At 44.2% G+C, this 18,787-nt stretch overlaps 1 protein-coding gene and 1 pseudogene across 1 annotated transcript; one reads left to right on the top strand and one right to left on the bottom strand.

The window, feature by feature from the left end:
* Positions 1 to 12,456: 12,456 nt before the first annotated feature.
* Positions 12,457 to 14,595, bottom strand: LOC135377844 (uncharacterized; annotated as a pseudogene).
* A 2,795-nt stretch (positions 14,596 to 17,390) lies between these two features.
* On the top strand, positions 17,391 to 18,116 carry LOC135377836 (uncharacterized). The gene has a single exon (XM_064610543.1). It carries the CDS (start codon positions 17,391 to 17,393, stop codon positions 18,114 to 18,116), a length of 726 nt encoding a protein of 241 aa, XP_064466613.1.
* The last annotated feature ends 671 nt before the right edge of the window (positions 18,117 to 18,787 follow it).

Genomic DNA, 18,787 nt, shown 5'->3' with positions numbered 1-18,787 from the left:
AACTGGACTGTTCATCTGCATAAACAACTGTTATTGAGTTCTGCTTAGTTGCAGCGAGGACACACAGGTGACCATAAGTAACATGCATGCAGGTGACCGTAAGTACAAGAGGTACAAAATATCCAGCAACTGTTATTAAAGCATATGAGACGACGGTTGATCTTGCTTGCGTCTTGCTCCTTATGGATGTCCGTTGAGTTTTTCCGGGTCTAGCTATAGGATTTGTGTGAGACCAACCCCGCAGCTTCATCCACAGTTACTCGCGTGCTTGCACCGATGGTGGAGCACATCATATTTTTGGCCGTGAAATTATGTTGAATTGTGCGGTTATGATATGATAAATGAGGTAACAACGCAGGCAAGTCATGGGGATGTTCCTGCCGTCACCATATCTCCATGGTGTGTTTAGCACAACACTTCGACGGGGAAATGGGGGGGGGAGGGGGGCGGATATATTTATTGCAAAAACAATGAAAGGGAAGCGCCAGTCATGCTCAGTTCGATGACTTCCGCAATGCGCTCACGAACAGGAGCGTATAAAGTTGTGCATAGCCCGGGCTTGCATTGCATGTAGACTGACTCAGACGTGTACAAGATACTCAAAAATGTATTTAAGAAACATAAATACTAACGATAGAATGTAATTAAGATAGAGTATAAGTACATGAAAATTGGCGTAATTAAGGTAGAGTAAAATACTACAAAAAATATTTGAAATACAATTAAGATACTATTGATCCTTGAACGCAAAAAGTCACCGGTCACTGGTCAATGCGGCAAGTCGCCGCTATGTGACACGAATAACCTAAACCCCGCGCACTACGCTAGCCGCCGCTGTATGATAGAACTCATCTAAACACAAGTCCCAAAAAGATGACAAAGAGATACCACATAACTCCACTAAGTGTATATGTGACCTAAAACAAAGCCAACTTCTAGCAGGTCCCTGCTCGGAGAGGTTAGAATTCGGCGTCACCGCGTCAGGGCACACATAAGAGAACCACGGCTCCTCGATCTCTCTACTCACTGGCCAAGGATTAGTACACACAGAGCAAGATCTCTAAATGGAGAGTTCCCGAAGGGCCCATGTCCGGGTCAAGTCCGAGGGACTCAGGAAATTTCCACTGAACAAGCAAGATAATGAAAGACGAGACACAGAAAGTTTGAGAGAGAGATGCAAAATATGTAATTAGGGTATTGAGTAGAAACTACAATAAAATGCATTTTAAATAGCGTACAAATACACAAAACAAAACGTATTAAGTAGAGTGCAAAAATACCGCTAACTATATTTAAAAGACAGTATTTTAAATACAGTACTCCAAATACGTACAAGTCTGGACTGACTGTATACACACACGATATCTACACTCACTGCACGCGAATAGCATTCTTATGCAGCTTGCCAGGATGATGAAGTTGCCACAGAATTAAAAAAGTTCGTCCAGTTCGCTCATGTCCACTGCTTTATCCCGTAGTTCCATGTGTCTCGTGACTCGTGGATCAATTAGCTCAGGAATCATATATCCTACATAAAAGTTCCTAATGTCAGGCAATATTTTTTGCCAGAATGCAAGGTTCCTCTTGATGGTTACAACTTGCAGGTCCGTCGGCGACCACACTGCGAGTTTGCAGTAGCTCCTCTTCCCAATGTTTAGCTGAACTTGTATTTGATAGAAGTACTTGTGTGATTCTGGAAGATATAAGCTGCCGTCTTTATATATATTTACGCCGATGGAATGGTTGCGAGCGGTTTCTGCGATGGTCATGTCATTTTGTGCTGTTGCAGGGCATTTTATTTCGAGGATTCCGTCGTTGTTGATAAGGCGGTCAGGAGTGGTGCATACGTACGGTATATCAGGGTCGACGAAAATGCCACATTTTTTCACTTCAACGTTCGGGTATCTCTCTTGGAATGCTGATGCTGCGTCTTCCTCGTGGTCGATGCCGTACTGACCATCTTTGCTGCAGAACGACTTGGGATACATTATGGCCTTCACTAAAGAAGAGTGCTTGAATGGTTTCCTATGTGGGCGACATATACCATGGATTGAGGTTGATGGTATCCTCATCTTTCTTTGTGAGTGCCATAGGTCAGACTTGTTCTGTTCTAGTGTAGACTTCTGCAGATTGTCAGCTTCCTGGCTGGTCAACTGTATGACACGCACAAAGTCTTTGGCTTTCTCAATAAGAATCGTCCTGTCCAGATCTGGTCTTTGAGACTGTCTTCCATAGTCCTTGTCTCCAACGGTGCTTGCGAATTTGGGTGTTCTCGAGATTGGAGCCTTGTCGAACCGCAGCGCTCTTTTGCATTTTCGTTCGGTACGGTTTTGTCTTGATGATATTAGTTTCTTCAGAGCGGATGATTGACTTTTCGCGATGAACTCGCACAGATAGAAGTCGTGCCATCTTGCACCTCTCATGTTGTATGCAAGTGCTGCGACGCGACATCTGTTACCGTAACTTTTACCCTTTGCATAGTCAACGTGTTTGCCACCGACTGTACGCGCCACCATGCTCATGTACACTGTTAGAAGCATTTATACCTTTTAAGGTATAAATGGCTTGTCCCAGGACGCATACCTTATAAGGTATATAACTTATACCATGATGTAGGTATTAATACTTTATACCATATTTAAGGTGTATGTTTTATACCTTATAAGGGCTAAGTTGTTGTACCTAGTATACCGTGATGAAGGTATACTAAGGTGCAACAGCAGGTATGACATTTAGACCTATGGGTATTTTTCGTATACCTCTGTGCAGGTATAACTTGTCCCAGTCACTGGTACTACTTTTAGTCCTTCAGGTTTTTTCCCTATACCCCTCCACAGGGATAACTGCCCCCGGTTGTTGGTATTACTTTTAGTCCTCTTGGTGTATTTCTTATACCCCTGTGTAGGTATAACACAGCACACTCACTGGTATTATATCTTGTCCTTTGGTACACTCGGTATACCCTTTTGCAGGTATAACTCGCCCCACCCACTGGTATTACATTTAGCCCTTCAGGCACTTTTGCTATACTCCTACAGCACGCACTGTGTACTGATGGATCCCAGTAGGCATCAAATTATTACCAGGGAAAATGGGAGAAAAGAAATAAGCGTGAGCTCACACAGCAAACTATGGACAAAGACATTTATTTGTTATAAATTCAATAAAGGAAAGAAAGTCCAGACACTTTGACCTTGGCTTCGTAGTGGACAGCTTCAACAGCCCACGCTCGATGAAAGTAAGCGTGTTTGTGGCTCTCCTTGAATACTTAATATTAAAGAGCCAATAGGCTGAGAACAGAAGTCCTATGGCGGTCAATGACGAGCTGCAGCGGCACACCTTCTCCTTGTCCACAAATAAATGGTACTTGCCATTCCTCAGTTGAATGATGGGTCCGACGGGGAGCTCCTCATCCTGGAAAAGGGAAAAAGGGATAACATTGCAGTATATGTAATTTGCTCACGTTCAGCTCCACGTAGTGTGATCTCACCTCAGTTACAAGGATTCCATGTCTTTCACCACACCGTGCCACGATTGCATGGAACGCAGAAAGTGAACAGTCCTCTGAAAACGTACTATGTAATATGTAAGAGATATGCAGCTAAGCAGCCAGAGTGAATCTCAGAAAAGCAATAGTGACTCAATTATAAATTTCTTACCTTCATTATTGATATAATATTGTTGGTATAATATTTTAATTAACAATAACCATGAAGCAAAAGTTATACAACATGTTCGCTTAACTGTTTAGTGGGTGAAATATTTAATCAAATGCTAATTTATTCACAGCAATATACCTTATATCAGTCCAGAATATTTTTTTCAGAAACACTCTTGTAAGTTAACTAATATGCCTAATATAATTAATATTATATTAATTTGATATTTTATTTTATATATATATTTTATTAATATTATATATACTAACATAACTAATATGCCATGGTACTGTCTTACGCTTGACTTCAAACGGAGAATACTTATTATATTAGGACATTACATAAGTATATGGGATACCAATGTGTTAAGCTTGGAATTGTGAGACTTCTCAACTCAAGCAAAAGTATTACCAAGCGCCCCAGTCATTGAAATTACTTCATCTTCATTGCCGTTACTCCTGAGGACTTCAAGAACATTTCTGAGCCCCTTCTCCATAAAAGACACCGCTTCTCTTTGGCAGAGAACTTCACATTCCAACAGCAGCTGCATGAGAGAGAAATGAATTATAATATGCAATAAGGACCATCTATTAACAGAAAAAGAAAGCTGTGTTTTATAATAGGTAACTACTTAGACATAAGACATGTCGCCTTACAAATGTGATGTCTACTCACAGCTGTTTCTTCTTTCAAAAAGGGGTATATGAAGAGTGCTTCCGAAACACTGATCTCTTTCGTATGCTCATGTCGAGCTTTTGCTGTGATGGTCAGTCTGTCACGGTAGACTGTTGTGTCGGAAGGGTTGGCCAACTTCACGAAGCCAAATACTATGCTCTGGAAGGCTGGCATCGGTTTCACCGTCCGGAATAAGGTGACCTGCATCCTGCAATACAATAAACAATAGGTGCTGTGACATTAAAGTCTGTTAGGTGTGACTGTCATACATGATGAGTTCAATATCTGCACGGGCACAGCTCCCCAGTCGTGCCACACAAGCCAGCCCGTAGGCGGTCTTGTCCTCATGCATCCCAGCTGAGCGTAAGAGAGAATAGAGCCTGGCTTGTCCATTTCTTATTTGGCCAAGCCCAACATTGCAGGAAATGCCCTGCCATGCGCATCGCAAGTACTCCTCCGTTCATGCGGGTAAGTGGACTTTTGCGGATCAGCAGCTAAGCTTTGTCAATAACATTTCAAGAAAAAGCTATCTAAAAATCGATCTTGCAGAGTTAACAAAGCAACTCAGACTTGCATGTCCTTTAATCATTACCCCTTGCCTAATTCAACTGTGGCAGTTATTTCACCTGGCAGAAAGAATGTAGGGGTACAAGATACATTCTAGTTGTTAACTACCAAGGTACACAAGGTTGTTTAAACCCAGGTTGTACAAAATATAAGCCTGACCATGCAAAACCTGCAAAGCTGCCTTGTTGTAAATAAAACAACCTGCCTTGAAGAATAAGAGCAAAAATGTGTCATAAGTGACCACCTACCTTGAAATTGGCTGTGTGACGCGGCGAGGCAGGACCCAACGAAACATTGTTGGCGTGGGGCCACTATTCTCCCAATGAATTTGCTTCTCAATAATTTTAAATTGAACTTTGCTTCTACCTAAATTCAGAAAAAGAGTGCAGAGAGCATGCTTAACTAAACTGCTGTAGCTATACAGTGCGAAAATGTCTGCCTATCATTACATACCAGAAGGCGCACAACTTTTGCCTGGCTTGAGTCATCGGGGACTGCAGCAGACCTCTTCTTTGCAGTGTGTCTTTCCCAGACAGCTTCTACAGCAGGGGGAGGAGCAATCATCTTTCGACGCTCATTCTTAAATTTCCTCTTCAGTGCCTCCTTCCAAGAGTCCTGCAATTGAAATGTTAACATGAACCACAAGCCCACCTTTGTAAAACCAGGACATTTTGCTGTGCGAAAAATTGCATTACCATGCCTGTTCCTATGGGGTCTCGAACGTGAGCATACTTCATCAGGAGACCATCCACAAATTTGTGGTAAAATCTTGGAGATGGGTACTGAGCATGGTGTAGTGATACGAAATGAGGCAAAGTGTGGAAACTAGTGTCTCAAAAAAATAAAAAGTACAGATAATCAAGCACTGATCATGTCTAGTAGGGTGTTTAAGCTCCATAAATAGATACAAACTGGAACAATGGGTTATAACCAGGGCCTGATTTTTGGGGGGTTTATTTTTCAGCAAAATGGGAGGGGGTAAATATCGGGTTATATTCTGCTTCAATTATTCGAGTGTAATCGGGCTAAACTGCACCTGATTAAACCCAATTCTGGTTAAATCCGGTGTAAACCCTAAGTTTACAGTTTACTCTGTATAATACACACGGCACATCAATAGACACAGACTCTATGTATGTAAGACACAGCAGGGTGTCTGCTTTGACAGTTTGTATGAGCATTTTTATGCATTTACAACATTGTTTTCGAAGTTCTGTGTTAGTTGTGATGATTTCGGATCCCCCTGGTCTACCAGTTTTTGGAGGAAATATCGGGTTAAACCCTGTTTTTCCTAAATTGAACCTGGGGGGGGGGGGTAAATATCGGGTATAACCCTAAAACGTCAGGCCCTAGTTATAACTAGGGTTTCCGGGATTTACCAAAAACTGTCTGCCAGTGAAATTTCTGTGGAGTCGGCAAAAACAAATAACTGCTCTTCTGTGCCTCCTTCCAAGAGTCCTGCAATTGAAATGTTAACATGAACCACAAGCCCACCTTTGTAAAACCAGGACATTTTGCTGTGCGAAAAATTGCATTACCATGCCTGTTCCTATGGGGTCTCGAACGTGAGCATACTTCATCAGGAGACCATCCACAAATTTGTGGTAAAATCTTGGAGATGGGTACTGAGCATGGTGTAGTGATACGAAATGAGGCAAAGTGTGGAAACTAGTGTCTCAAAAAAATAAAAAGTACAGATAATCAAGCACTGATCATGTCTAGTAGGGTGTTTAAGCTCCATAAATAGATACAAACTGGAACAATGGGTTATAACCAGGGCCTGATTTTTTGGGGGGTTTATTTTTCAGCAAAATGGGAGGGGGTAAATATCGGGTTATATTCTGCTTCAATTATTCGAGTGTAATCGGGCTAAACTGCACCTGATTAAACCCAATTCTGGTTAAATCCGGTGTAAACCCTAAGTTTACAGTTTACTCTGTATAATACACACGGCACAATAGACACAGAGTCTATGTATGTAAGAGACAGCAGGGTGTCTGCTTTGACAGTTTGTATGAGCATTTTTATGCATTTACAACATTGTTTTCGAAGTTCTGTGTTAGTTGTGATGATTTCGGATCCCCCTGGTCTACCAGTTTTTGGAGGAAATATCGGGTTAAACCCTGTTTTTCCTAAATTGAACCGGGGGGGGGGGGGAATATCGGGTATAACCCTAAAACGTCAGGCCCTAGTTATAACTAGGGTTTCCGGGATTTACCAAAAACTGTCTGCCAGTGAAATTTCTGTGGAGTCGGCAAAAACAAATAACTGCTGCTAACTCTCGGCAGCGTTTCGAGGAGATCACTACTGGAGTCAACAGAGTCAGCAAAGGGGAACAACACCTGCATTTACACTCGAAGTAATATTTCGAGTGTAAATACACTGACACTCGAATCAGGTTTAACGATTGGAGGAGGGGTACCCGATCGTCAACAGAGAGACAGGATCCAGCAGGTGATATAAAAGAACAATCACATCGTCGCGTAAAACAATATCCGTGAGAGGCATGTGTCTCGTTCCTTTATAAACTCGCAACTGTAGACAATTGTAGAGATGTGTGAATAGCGAGTGTGAGGCACTACATGGCTGGAACTGATTGTTTGCTCAATTTAATTGGCTTATTCCTGCATGGTTCTACCGCCAAAACGACTGGCCTGTCCTCGCTTTTGCATGCTGCACTCGGTCTGTTATCGTGGTTTGCGTCCAGTGCTGATGTAGAGCATACGTTCTGCAGTGTTATTTTAGAAATAAATAATGTGGTGGTAGGCTGTGTTGTAGGAGGGGAACTTTACGTAATGTGAGGGAGCGCATCGTTGCAACGATGGTAGTAGTTTAATGAGACAGAATGAGAACATGGGCTTGAGGGTGTGTGACAGGATGGCATCATCCTCCTCGTCACAATACTTTTGAAGTGTAAAAAACTGAAGCGGTGTGTTGGGGATTGTCGCCGATATACGCTTTGTTTGACCACTTCTAAATTGTTTTCGCCGATAACCGCCATGGCAGGTGTCCCCAAAAATGAAGATTTCTGTTGCTGAACTTCAAAAAAATATAACCGTTGAAAACTGGAAACCAAAATTATAACGTAAATACAAGAGCAAAGACATAAAAGACAGCACAGACACAAGCCTCAGTAACGCTCAAGCCTCAACAACACCATTCTTTGCCAAGTGTCTTGCTTCACAATCTAGAAGTTAATGTTAGGCAAATGGATGTTCAGCTACATATGAAGCAAGTGACGGCATAAGAGAAATTAGGATTACAAAACACTCCAGCATGGACAATGAAAAAGTCCATCAGAAACAGGCAAACTGGGGTCTCAGTGGTGGCTCTCTGTGTCAATCACCAGAATGAATCATATTGTTTGATAGCACTTCCGTGTTCATGTAGTGAGTGTTGATTGGCGCTGATCAGCCATGGGAAACCAGAACTCACCATGTGACTTTGACTGGTGTCTGGAAAAGCGTGGAGACAACAAACTTGCGCACTTTCCAGCTGATTGGTGCTCCTGTTCGTAGTACGCTTTCCATTGCCCCAAACATCGGCAACTCTACTCGCCGGTAATAGTATTGATCCTGGACGACGCCGTCCTCCACAATAATTGACTCGTCAGGCGGCTCGTCAGGGAGGCCAACCACAGGTATTGAATACATGTGCATGGGACATGTGACAGATTTTCTCACCTTGCGTTACCCAGGAGTGAGACAGCGGGTTCGCATTGGGTTAGATTCAGTGAGCCGGAGGGATCATGTTCCTGCAACAACCATCATGTTATTTGTTTGACTCTGACGCGGACCACAGCACACAAGGAAAGAGCTCATAAGCGCTATCAAATGACGATGAAGAGTCTAAATCAGTGGCCCGTAACCTACATCCACATTATTGGAATATATTGGAAGATGATTTGTAATGCTCGTACAGTTCTTTTTTTTTTCTTTTTTAGCAGACAAAGTAAGGGAAGAGTTCCAAGTACAACTTCAGTTGCGAGGGTTGAATGGTCCAGCTTCGAACGACGCGTTTTTATATCTGATGATGGATATGGATCGGATATGGTTGCGGAGGCCGGCCGGCAGGACATCGGCGGCAGCAGCAGTGTCGCGCGGCGCACGCGTAATCATAAAATGATACCCGTGAGAACGCTCATGTTGTGCGTTTTAAATAAATTTTTGTGTGGTGTACGCCACGTTTTAGCCGTTGTGGCATGACTGCCATGTCGAAGTTATGTTGGCAGATTGTTTTTGCTTTTCGCCGGCCACAGGCATGCGCTCGTCCAGCTGTCCGCCCTATTTCAAGATTTTTCAACACACTAAAAATAATTTTCGTGCGAATAACAAGCATTGATTGGGAAGAGAAACGGATACATTGAGGTGGATTGGTACGTTAGGTGCATGATTTTTTGTTGCACGTGTGGTGACAATGCGACACGCAACGTTCAACATCACTCATCTCGTGCGCACTTGTTGCATCATGCATCAAAGCCTTTGATTACGTACAGTGCACGCTGTTAATTAAGCATAAAGCACTCCCTACCTGCCGAGTGCTGACGCTATCTGGCTGTTGCTTTGTGAGAAGCATCACTTTAGCAGCCTCTGGAATGGGCTCCGACTCGTCAATGTCAATATAATCCTTGACGTCTTCGTCGTATATCTTTAAATGTAAAACGCACCGATTAAGCAACAAACGCAAATGCGATAGGATGGAAAGAGGATAGGAGACACAATCTGAGTACAATCTGGATCTGGATACTTACAAATATGTTGCACGGGCTGACATCCAGGAAATTGGACAAATGCTCCTTTAGACATGAAAAATTGGCCTGTTCCAGCTTCAGTTTCTTTCGATTACCGCTGGGCAAAATCGCCATGCAGAAAACAGCCATGTCCTCCACTGGTTTAGTCAAATAAACGAAGGCTGGAGGCGCTACGCGACAGGAAACTGGGAAACCCGTTTCTGGTAACGGCGCAGGTCCTGACCCAGATTCCCGTTTTAGGGCAACAGCAGGCCCTTTTCTTTTCCCTTTCCATCAAGAGGACAGCAGTAAAGGCATCATAGGGTGGAACGCCTCGGCCAGGTGGCGTGCAAGTTCACTGCGTACAGCGCCACTCGCGGTGGCGGAGTAATTACCGTCTCGCGCCAGCCAGGGCATAGTGCAGCTGTTTCCAGCGAAAGCAAGTGAACGGCTACTTCTGCGTTGTGCCGCCGTGCTTTCCTAGCTATGGCAATGTTGCGTCTATTTTGTGGATTCGGCAAGGTGGAGAACGTGGAAGCATACTTCACAGGAGCGAACGTACGTAAAGGGAAGCGCCTTGTCAAGCACGTTTATGCAGTGGAAGGACGCATCTTCACTGATGGCGACGTCTCAGTCTTCGCGAAGTGTGTGTCTTAAGTGAAGGACAGCCTGGTGTATGACGTCACCCTGCAGGTATGTACACAGGAGCACTTCCTCTTGAATCCATCGGTACGCCAATACACTGTACACGGTGTCTTCTTAGAGTCTGTTTAGCCATTCGGCCACTTATACTGAAAGTCAGCAGCGATACTTATTAAGTTTTGCTATGAAACTGTTTAGTGCGGGTGCGCGCTTCGTCCTAATCGCAAGTGCACGGTACGGCTCTCCATTCGACGCAGGACACAGACGAACCGATGCATGGCAGATGCATTAGTACGTACTAATAGTAAAGTGTTTCTTCCCCCCGCTCCCAGCTTGACGGTCGAACTCGTTCCCTTTTGTCGGGTCGTTGCACCTGCAAAGCCGGCGTTGTCGGCCGTTGTAAACATGCCGCTGCTGTGTGTACGTACGTGAATGATTTCGAGTACGAGTCATGCACGAGCAGGCCTCAAGAGTGGGGCAGGCCCTCCAAGAAGCCAGACAGGGGTGGAACAGAAACAGCGCTTGACTTGTTCCCAGGTTTGACACTAGGCCAAAGATGATGCGTTTGTGAGTGTGACGATGTTACCGTAAGCATTTTCACTTTTACAGGTGGCTCACCGAGACTCCCGGACAGCCCAACCCCTCCTGAAATGCTTCTGCAAGGTTATGGTGGCATAAACTCCTCACTCCTTGAGGTTCTGAAGTCAATGCAAAGCAGCGAAGACGAGAGGTTTTGCAGGTTTTGAGGACGTTTTGCAGCAGTTGGTCACTGACGCTGCAGAAACAGTAGAAAAAGAAATCCTTGCCTTCCTGCTTCAACATCTTGACTGTGAGAGAGCCATTTGGCACTTTATGGAGACACAACTGTGCACCGGGTTCCAGCAGCCAAGGTTTGTACTCGCTCCAAAAATTTTGTGGGACAGCTCAGCAGCACTGCAAGGAAGCTGTACGAAGACAGTGTGTGTCTGCAAAAGAGTCCTCTTTGTGTCGCACTGGAAACAAAGGGACAGGCCCAAAACCCGACGTGTCAACATTATATATTAATACACCTTCCATACAACAGACAGAATTTGTCAATTTTCGGATAGAATATGGTGAGGGAATATCAGATGATCTGGAATATTATGATTGCAGCTGGAACGAGGAGAGGAGACTCCGCATATCAAGCACAAGTGCCCACCCAATAAGGACACGGAGGGGCAATTTCAAGCAGCTTGCAAGGAGGATGTGCTCTCGCACGACCGTCTGCAGTGCCGCAATGCGTTACGGTGTGGATCTTTTCATACATGCTCCTCATTAGTGAGAACATAGAGATGATAGTAATGCCAGCATACAAAATGTCTGTTAATAAGCAAGGACATACGTATTATTCTCTTCACCTCGTCTTATACTGTGTGTCTAACTTATAGAACTTTATCTCAGTAAATGAATGCTTAAATTAATTCCAACAGGGATCGCTAATGAGGCCAGAGCGCGCCAGTTACTTCAAAAGGAGCTAGGAACTGTGATCACTCAGGTAAGCAAAGTATCAATTGCGTACTGTCGCAGTTAAATGTTACAGCAACTGAGGAACTACGAAGAACGTTAGTTCTTACATATTCTTTTCCAGTCAGGTCTCGTGGTCATGCCTGCACAACCCTGGCTTTGTTGCAGACCGGATGGACTAGCCAAGGTTGGCAACGACATCATTGTGACCGAAATCAAATGTCCCCACATGTGCAGGGACGGCGTTATTTTTCAAAATGGTGCACAATGTTTGGTAGAATATCTAGAGCTGTGTGATGGACAGGTGTCACTCAAATCCAAGTCCAGTTATATGTTCTGAACCTGTCCCGGGGTGTTTTGTTTGTGTACAGTCCGAAGGAGACACAGACTGTGGTAGTTACTCGGGATGACTCATTTCTTTCAGAATTAATCCCAAAGCTTGAGTATTTTTACTTTGCATATCTTCTCAATAAGCTCAGTTAGATCGAATAAACTTGTGGCTTATATTATCTCAATATCAACATTTGCTTTATTCTGTAGAAATGTTCTAACAACTGAATAAATGATGCTCAAGCGGAAGCCAAAGGTGTGTTACTGACCTCACTGGTTAAAAGGACAGTCTCGTGCCAACACTGTTGTTTTAAAGCTGAAATTACGTTCCATAGGGTTTAGAGATATATTCACTGCACTGGGATACATTTATTGGACTGGAGTGCATGAGTTGATGATAGGAGGCTGCAGATTTACAAGAGCAGCACAAACATGCATTATCTTGGACATCTGTGGAATCAGGGACACTGGCACACGATTGTTCAGTACATTGAACGTCTTGATCCTTTGGATGGCTCTTTCAACGTGGATCCTGACCCGCGCAATGGTAGTCGTAGCCGTCATGTCTTCCTCCGATAATTGTCCACCTCTCATATTGAAGGGAGGCATCACTAGCACTGCACCCTGACCAGTAACCGAGGTCCGTACAGAAGGGAATCCTTTGTCACTCAGCACGAGGTCATTTGGTTATCTCGGCGTCCGAACGCCTCCCACCATATGGTTCCGAGATAAATGCAATCATGCCATTTGGAATAATGGCTATGAGCCACTTGAGAGTGTAAGTTCCCTTATAGTGTGAATAAAGCTCGTGCTGCCGTTCAGGATCAGAAGGCGCTTCGGTTCTCATCTCTGCACAGTCTATGATGAATGTGCAATCTGGGTAGTCGATCTTAAAACAATCTGGCATGGTTTCTTTTATGCAGTGACGTGGTGGCACTAAAACCCAGTTTTTGATCTTGGCAGAAAGGTGATCTAAAGTTGTACGGAAGGCACGTCGTGCAGCTGTTCTGGACACACCAACAGGGTTGCGAGGGCATTTAGGCTCACTCAAAATTTCAGTCTCATTAAGAATAATACCAGCTTGTCCTCCCTTGACACATCAGTGGAGCGGCACCGCTGCTCTGGTAGCAGGTTGAGCAGAACTGTGAAAACAGTTAAAGTTACGTTGCACAGGTCTTGGAGTGCCTGCTCGGACTTCTGCAAGCTGGTAAACCCACGGAAACTGCATTTTCTCTTCCATGAGATTTCAGTAGAGGTTGCCTAGTGAACAGACATTGTTGAACAAGGTTAAAATGTGATAACATTGGAGCATGCCTGAAATTGATCAAATACCGCAGTGTCAGGGTAGAAATAATGCAGCTCTGAACTGGCAACCAATTACGTTGACCTAGCAACGAGATTTACACGTTGACCTAGCAACGAGATTTACTTCTGTAAATCATATCAGTACAATGCCATATTGTCCTGTTCAACATGCCTACCCCTGCACTGGCAGCACTCTATCAGTACTGAATCAAGGTGACAACTCCAACAGGCAGCAAGGTATTAATTACGACAAACCCTCCAGGGTATGGGGTCTCTCTCCTATGCATCTGCATTGAAATGGCTATCTGAGTTTCTGCACACGTACCTTTTCAGTCAGGTTTAGGTGGCCCACTTGATACATGGCATTCATGCCATCTGTAGCACTCAGCAAGATATTTAGCGGCCCCATATCCACTGCCGTGTCTGTTTCTGTTCCCTAGAAAGAATATGTGAGAACACTATTAATTTGCTGATGTATTACACACAGAGAATGGACATACATTTTGTGCTATCACAGGCCACTCACCATATTCAGGTGTGCGGGCAGCCGTGGGGCATCCGAAGCAACAGCTACAAGAATATCAATGTGTCTGTCACAGCTCGATTCTATGGTTTGTACTTCGGATGACAGAGCCTCCTGGTTGTCCATATCCTCAATCTCCTCACTGCATTGCTGCACATCGCAATGCGGAACGTTGTTCTTTCGTCGCAGCCACCTGTAATTTTTGACAGCCTCTGAGAAAACTAGACGGGCTAGAAACTGTAACTGCTTTCAAACTTGTTGCAGTCACTGCATAGCCTTACCTGTTGTGCCTTTCGATATCAGGCTGTTTCTTTCTGTAGATGTGAGGGAAGATCGTAAGAAGATATGAAGGGTTCCCCTCGATGTTGCTTACGCAGTTATTCACGAAGTGGGCACTGCAGATTTTTGTCCTCTTAGTTGGTTGCCATGGTGAACCATCCTCGCTGAAACGTACGTTCATGAAAGAAACACCATTGAAGTGCGAATTTTCGCATAACGAACATGTTTCGTCATGTATATACTTACTTTTCTCGACGAACAGCTCTAACCCAAGCTTCCTTTCGTGCCGTCTCGTACCGTTTCCAGGGGAAAGCATGAAACGTGACCGGTGGATCACTGTTCCGTGTATTCTCGACACTGTTGTGATAGTTGACTACGCAGCAGTACAGAGTACCTTTCATGATTCCGGCCCGGCAAAAATCGAACATACGACAGCAGCCAGGGCAGCGTCTATCGTACAACAGCAGCACACTCCGGCATACACGGGACGGTAGTTTCGCCTTCCGTCGACAGGGGAGAAATTGGCGCTGGCGTCGTTCCGCTAAACTCCAGGCGCGCGCCCCTATTTTAGGAGGAAAGCTAGAATGGCCATGAATCTTAGCCCTGGACATTTTCCAACTTTTCGTCTTTGGTATGCTTGAAAAAGTTTAGGAGGTCAACACCGAAACCCCGTTCCCAGGCCCAAGGATATGACGCTTTTCGATAACACTGGTGTTTCGTGTTAAAATAATAGTTTATCGGGATATTTTCTCAGGACAGGTTGTGAAAAACCGGGTTTTATTCCGTACGCACATTTATTTTGAACGAATCTATGTTCCGGATGGGTCTGCAACAACAACACTTATGCTCTACGGCGCCTGCAGCAGCAATGGCGCAAACAATTTTGATGTTACTGTAACGAAACAAATAATACAGTAACAATAAGTGTGTACAACCACAGCAGAAATATGTGGTCCTATGAAGAACACAGAAACGACCGTTCGCAGAATATATACACATAAAAATGTGTCGTTTCTGTGTATGTGTTCGTTCTGACCGTCCCCATTTCCGTCAGGTGTATAAAATTCATGTGTACAATAACACTTGAGTGGCTTGGTGTGGCTGACACAGTGTAAATCTGGACTTGCAGCAAATATAAAAAGCAACAGAAAGGATGGCGAGAAAGCAAGTGCGCTGGTGGCGACGAAGGGATCCGGGGAAATTGTCCCCGGAAAAAATGCCCCCTGAAATAATGTTCCCAGAAAACACGTCCCCGGAAGAAATGGTCCTGGGTAATTCGTTCTTAGAAATCCGGATCGAAAAACGCAACAGAAATTTCTGTCGTGACAACAGCAAAAGCGATAAAACCCCGGTGCAGGGGACACAAAGAGACAACACAGACGAAGCACTGACGAAGCACTTTGTGTCCCCTGCACCGGGGCTTATCGCTTTTAGATGTACCACCAAACAGCCCGGTTTTTATCGCTTTTTAACCTACTGTGACAACAGAGATTTTTGTCGCACGACAGGCACTTCTGCCGTCACTACAGTTATTTCTATCGTCACTTTTCACGCATGTCTTAAACTATCGTCACTTTTGTCGAAACTACAGAAAAGCTCGGTAGTAACGACAGGCGCTTTTGGCATGGGACGTATACACGTTTTTCGTCGCGACAGACAATTCTGTCGTTACGCCAGGAGGTCTTGTTGTAGTTACAAAATAGTCCGTAGTGACGACAGGAATGGATGTTGTAATAACAAGCAGCTTTGTCGTACAACTGACACATTTCCCGTCACTATATATACAGACGGTTCTGTTGTGGCGACAGGTGCTTCTCGTACGATGAACAGCATATAAAAAACAAAAAAGCAACACGACACGACAGCTGATGTTCTTGTAATACGCCTTATGCATAAGTGCGCGCCATCTCTCGGAAACGGCGCGAAACGTGCCCTAGCGCCATATTTGAGTACGGAAACTTTTACTTCTGGTTTCTCCGCACCATCTGAATGGGCATGTCAACGGGAGTCCGGCCTGGAAAGTGATGCCGCATTACTGCTTTGTGCCATGCTGTACGCAGAAGGGAAATAACGGACCTAAAGGTGAAAAGGTAAGGAGTCATTGAAGCTCGTCACCTTTCTTGGGGGCCAGAACCATGCAGTGTCCAGGATTTCAGTAACTGACGTCTGTTTCCGTATATGCTGACGGCGTGAGCCACCCCAGGCTCATTTTGGGCCCGTGAGCACATGCATGAACTAATAACGCGCAGCTAGCATGCTTTATGCATCGTGTCGCGTGCTGGTGAATTATAGCGGGGTAAGGAAGCAGAAAAATGCGAACGCGCGGCGTGTGACTTACTTTGTTGCAAAGCGTCGCGATAGACGCTTGTGTTTATTCTATGGCTGGAATTTCTCTATATACAATGAACAGTTTTCTTTTATATAATTACAGGTGTCTTTTCACAATTTTCCCTGCGACAAAAAGCTACGAGATGCGTGGCTTTGTGCAACGAAACGAGCCCCACCATTCGATGTTTCGAGAGCGAAAGTCTGTTCGCTTCATTTCAAAGCTGACGATTTCGTGCAAAACGTGGTCAGTGGAAGACGGATGCTGCACCCCGCTGCTGTTCCTTCCATATTTTCTTTTAAGAAGGAGCCCAAGAAACGGAAGCCACCAAAGGACAGAAGTTTCTCTCAACAAAGCCCGTCAGAAAATGTTGAGCGTGTGCCTGCAGTTCTGAGCGATGTTTGCCAGAATATCCAAGATGCTTTGAGTTTTGCTGACAGCCAGGAAACTAACACATGCTTTCCAAGTGGAGACGTGTCACAGGTAGCCAACAATGTTTTTAATCAGTCAGAAGCTGAACTTCAACTAGAGAGGAAGCTACAGCGGAAAGAAGAAATAATTTTACAGCTTGAAAAAGATCTCCAAGAAGCCAAGAGTAAGGTTGCTGATCTTGAAAGTGAAGTTTCTGTGCTCGAACAAAAACTAAGGAAACTTGAAGACAAGCACCTCCCATTTTCAGTTCAGAATTTCAAAACGTGCAATGAAGACATTCAGTTTTATACCGGTCTGCCGTCGTATGAAGTGTTTGTGGCCTTACTGGAGTACTTAGACCCTGGTGAGAATGGACGCAACATGTAGTATAGAACGTCAAGTGATGGAGTCTCCTCACTGGACAGGCCACGCTCACTGTCTGTCGAAAATGAGCTGTTCATGACCCTCATAAGACTCAAAGTAGGACTCTTCCACAAAGACCTGGCGCACAGATTTCACATAACTCAAGCAACAGTCAGCAGAATTCTCACTGTATGGATAAACATTCTCTACCTCAAGCTAACAGAACTGCCACAGTGGCCATCTCGTCAAGTCGTCAACGCAGGCATGCCACCTGCCTTCAAGGAGAAGTATCCAAGTACAAGAGTGATAATCGACGCTACTGAACTCAAGTGCGAAGTACCCACCTCATTTGTCCTGCAGTCTGAAACTTACTCGACGTACAAATCCTCTAACACAATGAAATCTCTGATTGGTGTCTCCCCAGATGGAAACGTCACATTTGTGTCCCCCCTTTACACTGGTTGCATTTCAGACAAAGAGCTAGTCAAAAGGAGTGGTTTTCTGTCACTTGATTTTGAGAGAGGAGACTCAGTGATGGCAGACAAAGGCTTCAAAATCAGTGACCTCCTGGAACCTTTGGGTGTAAACCTCAACATTCCCCCATTCACAAAGGATGGAAAGCTGACTGAGGAAGAAGTCATTGCTACTCAAGAAATCGCAGCATTGAGAATTCACGTGGAAAGACGTATACAACGCATTAAAACGTACCACATTTTCGACAGGCGTATCCCAATCACCCTTGGGCCTATTGCTAATCAAATGTGGACTGTGTGCGCACTTTTGAGCAACTACCAAAGCCCTATCATCAAGTCATATGAATAGCAATATTATATATAAGGTGCAATATTGTACAGTAGAGGTATGTAATAAATAATGGATTGCCTATTGTTTAAGGTGAGTGTCGGTGCTCTGTTGCAATTAAATGGTACAGGCTTGCTATGCTAATACACAAACGTGATATGATGTTTAATGTGAAGTCATCTGTTTACAATGTTTACAAAACAGCAACAAAATAATATGAAACAACACACATATATACACCGTACGTGATAACATTACACATATAGATGACACAACTGTGGTGGCACACGTCATGCATTTCGAGTCAACCATCGATTCATGAATTCCCTTATTCTGTCCTGGAATGAAAACCTTCTCTTGAATTTACCGATTTCTGAACTGTGAAAGCATCCTTCAGGGACTTACCAAGAAGACTGTGTCACTAAAATCATACTGCATCCTATTACCCCGCGTCCCATTGTCAGACGGGAAAAAATGAGCTGATGTATGAATACAAACTTTTTAAACAATAAATCACCTAAAGTGACCTTAACTAAACTATTGTTGTTTCGTACATGGATATAATAATCCTACCACTGACTGTGCTGCCTGGGGTTTTCCGAAGACTTTCCAGACGAATGTCTGCACAGTTTCCCCTATGTCGGCTCAGGCCCATACTAACCCGCTGTCCCCTTTCCATATGTCCACGTCAT

The sequence above is a fragment of the Ornithodoros turicata genome, chromosome 1, assembly GCF_037126465.1.
Source record: "Ornithodoros turicata isolate Travis chromosome 1, ASM3712646v1, whole genome shotgun sequence".
NCBI lineage: Eukaryota > Metazoa > Arthropoda > Arachnida > Ixodida > Argasidae > Ornithodoros > Ornithodoros turicata.
This window is presented reverse-complemented; position numbering and strand designations above follow the sequence as displayed.